The 5,553-nt window shown below is 40.6% G+C and overlaps 1 protein-coding gene across 1 annotated transcript; it reads left to right on the forward strand.

Moving 5' to 3' along the window:
• Window positions 1–562: 562 nt before the first annotated feature.
• On the forward strand, window positions 563–5,270 carry LOC140889467 (uncharacterized). The gene is made up of 6 exons (XM_073297186.1): window positions 563–1,264; window positions 1,343–2,377; window positions 3,068–3,323; window positions 3,471–3,799; window positions 3,923–4,621; window positions 5,235–5,270. The coding sequence occupies exons 1-6, from the start codon at window positions 563–565 to the stop codon at window positions 5,268–5,270; spliced, it is 3,057 nt and encodes a 1,018-aa protein (XP_073153287.1).
• The last annotated feature ends 283 nt before the right edge of the window (window positions 5,271–5,553 follow it).

A 5,553-nucleotide genomic window follows, 5' to 3' on the forward strand; every position in this document is an offset into this window, starting at 1 on the left:
TCACTACACTTGAATGGTGCAGGTAATGGGGATGACATTTATGCATATGTCGACGAGTTTAATGTCGGACATGAAGAAGAGCAAGGAGTCGGACCGGCGGGCGATGCATGAGTGTGTTCATAGTTGAGTGTGATATGCTATGTCTTGAGTTATTTGCAACTTTATGATGTATTTTAAGGTTGTAAACAAGTTTTATAAATTTTAAGGTTTGGATCTGGTTTGTAAACTATTTTGAAATGTTTTAAGTAAGGTTTGATGTATGCATACATCTTTCAAAAAATTTCTTTTCCGCGTTATTGTAAGGTTATGTTAGTTTTGTAACATCTTCATCGGTTGAGGATGTTACAGTTTGGTATCAGAGCAGTTCGCTCTGGGTTTTCTTGAAACATTCATGCATACTCGCCACGACTCCAACGCTCCATCTTCCTGTCTGTAAGTTATGATGTTTATTCGATCATGTGTATGATAATGCGATGAGATATTGTATGCATGTTACATGTTAAAGTATATTTACGTATTGAATCGTGACTGAGCGGTGTGGATAATATTGGACTTTAGGACTATGGCATCACGTAGGGGAAATAACACCAACGCCAACGCCAATGCCGCTAACAAAAACCATAATGATTGCGGGCCAGATAGTGAGAACAATCAAAACAACCAGTTTTTGGCGGGATTAACTTCTCTGCTTCAAGAGCAAAGCCGTACTCAGGGAGCTCAAATCCAACAATTGCTTCAAGCCCAGACAGCTAATGCCGGAAATAACCATCATGCGGCTAATCAAAACCCTATCTACAAAAGGTTCTTAGAGTTGGGACCACCTGAGTTCAAAGGAGAGACTGATCCTTTGATTGCGGAACAATGGTTCCAAGCTATGGAGACTGCTTTTGAATTCATGCAGATCACGGATGCGGATAGATTGAGATGTGCCACCTATATGTTCCGTGATGACGCTCGTGTTTGGTGGAATGGAGCCAAAGCAGCGTTGAACCTAACCACCCTTACTTGGAATGGATTCAAGGATGTGTTCTACGGCAAATATTTCACGGTGAGCACCCGAAACAGGTTGGCTAGAGAGTTTTTGGAGATCCGTCAAGGAAACATGTCAATTGCGGAGTATGTAAAGAAGTTTGAAAGGGGAAGATACTTTGTACCGATGATTTTGGGTGATCCTGCTGAAGAGTTGAAACACTTTACAGAAGGGTTGAATGCCTTCATCAGAAAGGATGTTAGACTAAGTGGAGCAAAAAATTACAAAGAAGCGGTAGATCAGGCCATGCTGTCCGAAAAGGACAGAAACGATATTATCTGAGAGTCACAGGCAAAGAGATCTAACTATCAGGGTCGAGACCAACAAGGAAATTCTAACAGAAAGAGGCCGTACCAAGCCCCTCCCCAACACCGACCGTACCAACAACAACAGACTCGACCTCAAGGGCAGAAACAGTTGGCTCTGCCAGCACCAAAACTGGCAAATGCACCAACAGCTTGTCAAAAATGTGGAAAACTTCATTCAGGCCATTGTATGATGGGAACTGGTGTATGTTACTTGTGCAAACAACCAGGAAATTTTGCGAAGGAATGTCCCCAACAAAGAGGACCGGTCAAAGGCCGAGTGTTTGCCATGACTCATGAGCAAGTGGACACAAACTCAGCCATCTTCACAAGTATGATTAATGTTTCCAGTATTCCTGCTCATATCTTAATTGATACTGGAGCTACAAATTCATTCATATATGTTGAATTTGTTAATAAATCGGGTTTGGTACCGGATAAGTCAATTTCGGGGTTTAGTATATCTTTGCCTTCAGGGGAAGAATTGAGTAGTGATTTGATTATCAGAGGATGCAGTATACAGATGCAAGGTCATGAGTTGTATGCTGATCTTATTATCCTTAAAATGTCGGACTTTGACATGATATTTGGTATGGATTGGTTGTCTTGTTACGAGGCTACCATAGACTGTAAACGGAGGACGGTTTCCTTGAAAACTAAGGATGGAGAAACGTTTCTATTCCATGCCACACTGAAAAATAATTCATCTCTTTTAATTTCAGTAGGTAAGGCATGTCAACTGTTGAATAAAGGATGTGCTGGTTTCCTCGCAAGTGTCACTTGCGACCAAGAATTACCTCGATCGAAACTTGAAGACGTCGAGGTAGTGAGAGATTTCCCAAAAGTATTTCCTGATGATATTACAGGATTACCTCCAGCTAGGGAGGTAGAATTTGGGATTGAATTAATGCCCGGAACCCAACCATCTTCCAAAGCACCATACAGATTAGCACTGACTGAAATGAAAGAATTGAAGGAGCAACTACAAAAGCTACTCAATAAAGGCTTTATTAGACCGACTATATCGCCTTGGGGTGCACCGGTATTGTTTGTCAAGAAAAAAGATGGGTCTATGAGACTGTGCATCGATTATAGAGAGCTGAATCGAGTAACAGTGAAGAACAAATATCCACTGCCAAGGATTGATGATTTGTTTGATCAGTTACAAGGGGCAGTAGTATTCTCCAAGATCGATTTGAGATCAGGTTATCACCAATTGAAGGTGAAAGATGAAGATATTCATAAGACGGCTTTCAGGACTCGTTATGGCCACTACGAGTTTTTAGTCATGCCATTTGGAGTTACCAATGCACCGGCAGTATTCATGGATCTTATGAACAGAGTGTTTCAGCCTTTCTTAGATCAGTTTGTCATAGTATTCATAGATGACATACTGATTTACTCTCGTAGTTCAGATGAGCATCGTCAGCATCTAACTACAGTCTTGCAGATTCTGAAAGAAAAACAATTGTTTGCTAAGTTCAGTAAGTGTGAATTTTGGCTGGAACAGATTGCATTTTTGGGTCACATAGTTTCGGCTAAGGGAATAGAGGTTGATCCAGCAAAGATAGAAGCAATTAAAAATTGGGTTACTCCAAAGAATGCTACAGAGATACGGAGTTTCTTGGGATTAGCGGGTTACTATAGGAGATTCATTCAGGATTTCTCCAAGATAGCGCTGCCACTAACATCATTAACTCGCAAAAGTGTGAAGTTTGAATGGTCTAATCAGTGTGAGAAAAGCTTTTTAGTGTTAAAGAAAAAGTTGATGACAACACCATTACTAGCCATACCAAAAGGAACAGGTCGATTCGTAATTTATATAGATGCTTCCAAGAGTGGATTAGGGGCTGTCTTGATGCAAGATGGAAAGGTGATAGCATATGCTTCACGACAGTTGATGATTCATGAAAAGAATTACCCTACCCATGACCTTGAATTGGCAGCAGTTGTCTTCGCACTCAAACTATGGAGACATTACCTTTATGGTGAGAAGTGTCAGATTTTCACTGATCATAAGAGTTTGAAGTACTTCTTCACCTAGAAGGAGTTGAACATGAGGCAGAGAAGATGGCTCGAATTGGTGAAAGATTATGACTGTGATATTAGCTACCATCCGGGTAAAGCTAATGTAGTAGCAGATGCTTTGAGTCGTAAATCTGCAACCTTGGACAGAATGACAACTCAAAAAGAGTTGATTGCAGATTTTGAACGACTCAGATTGGAAGTAGTTGAGCCGATGGAAGTTTGTGCCCTATCAGCCTTAACAATGGTTCCAAGTTTGCTCGACAAGATTCGAACAGGTCAGGTTTCAGACCAGCAATTATTAACTTGGAAACTTAAAGATGAAGCTAAAGGGAGTACATTGTATACAGTGAAGGATGGGATCGTGCATCACAAAGGGCGAAAGTGGGTACCAGCAGTAGATTCACTGAGGGAAGATGTGATGACTGAGGCTCACACTGTACCATATTCTATTCATCCAGGGAGTACAAAGATGTTCAAGGATTTACAGATGCTATACTGGTGGCCAGGTATGAAGAAAGACATCGTTAAGTTTGTTAGCGAATGTTTGACATGTCAACAGGTCAAAGTTGAATATCAAAGGCCAGCAGGACTTCTGAAACCATTACACATTCCCACTTGGAAATGGGAAGATGTCACCATGGACTTTGTGATTGGACTGCCAATTACACAACGAAGAATGAATTCAATATGGATAATAGTTGACAGGTTGACGAAGTCAGCTCACTTTTTACCAGTTAGAAACAACTTCTCGATGAATCAATATGCAGAGTTGTATATTCGAGAGGTAGTTAGATTGCATGAAGTTCCAGCAAGGATAGTCTCTGATAGGGATCCCAGGTTCACATCGAACTTTTGGAAGAGTCTACATCATGGATTGGGGACAAAGTTAGCCTTCAGTACAGCTTTTCATCCACAAACAGATGGACAAGCTGAGCGAGTGATTCAGATACTGGAGGATTTACTTAGGGCTTGCATGATTGACTTCGGAGGAAATTGGGAATCGAAGTTGCCTTTAGTGGAGTTCACATATAACAATAGTTATCAAGCTACTATTGGAATGACTCCTTATGAGGCTTTGTATGGGAGAAAGTGTAGGACTCCATTGCATTGGGATGAAGTGGGAGAAAGAGCTGTATTGGGGCCAGAAATAGTGCAACAGACAATCGACATGATAGCAAAAGTCAAGGACAGAATGTTGACAGCACAGAGTCGACAGAAAAGCTACGCCAATAAGAGGCGTAGAGACTTGGAGTTTCAGGTAGGTGATCATGTGTTCTTGAAAGTGTTACCTTGGAAAGGAGTTTTGAGATTTGGGAAGAAAGGAAAGCTGAGTCCGAGATATATAGGGCCTTTCGAGATCCTAGACAAGATTGGAGAAAGAGCCTATCGATTAGCATTGCCTCCAAATCTAGAAGGAGTACACGACGTCTTCCATGTCTCGATGTTGAGGAAGTATATCTCAAATCCTTCCCATGTCATTCGTCATGAACCAGTTCAGTGGACGCCAGACTTGTCATATGAAGAGGTACCTATCCAAATTTTGGATACACAAGTCCGGAAGTTGAGAAACAAAGAGATCAAGATGGTAAAGGTCTTATGGCGCAATCAATTAGTGGAAGAGGCTACTTGGGAGACTGAATAAGATATGCGTAGCCGATACCAAGAATTATTTGGTGAGTCGAATTTTGAGGACAAAATTCTTTTAAGGAGGGTAGAGTTGTAAGGTCCAAATCCACTAACTCACTTACGATGATTTAAAAATAATTTTTATGATTTTATGCCATAAATTGTTTAAGTTATGATTTAATGATTATGGTTTCATGATATAATTATTTTATGTTTAACGCTTTCGATTAAGTTAATGGTTTTAGGTTGAGTTTGATTTTGGAATCATGGGACGAGGCTAACCTACGAACGAGATGATAGAGCGTATTTTTACGAACGTTTTAAGTATAATATTGATATGTTTTTTATGTATAAGTCGGGGGATGGTATTTTTATCAGACGATTCGGGACGGGTGACTGACTGCATTTTAGAGATGAACACACATTATGTATTGAATGATCATTATCCTATCTATCTACCCGGTTCCCCACCCCATTACTTCCCATGTCCCCTTGTTCCCTTGACTCTTTCTTCTTCCCTATCCCTTACACGATTCTTTCCCCTTCTCTCCATTCTATCATCTT

The sequence above is a fragment of the Henckelia pumila genome, chromosome 3, assembly GCF_033568475.1.
Source record: "Henckelia pumila isolate YLH828 chromosome 3, ASM3356847v2, whole genome shotgun sequence".
Taxonomy (NCBI): Eukaryota; Viridiplantae; Streptophyta; class Magnoliopsida; order Lamiales; family Gesneriaceae; genus Henckelia; species Henckelia pumila.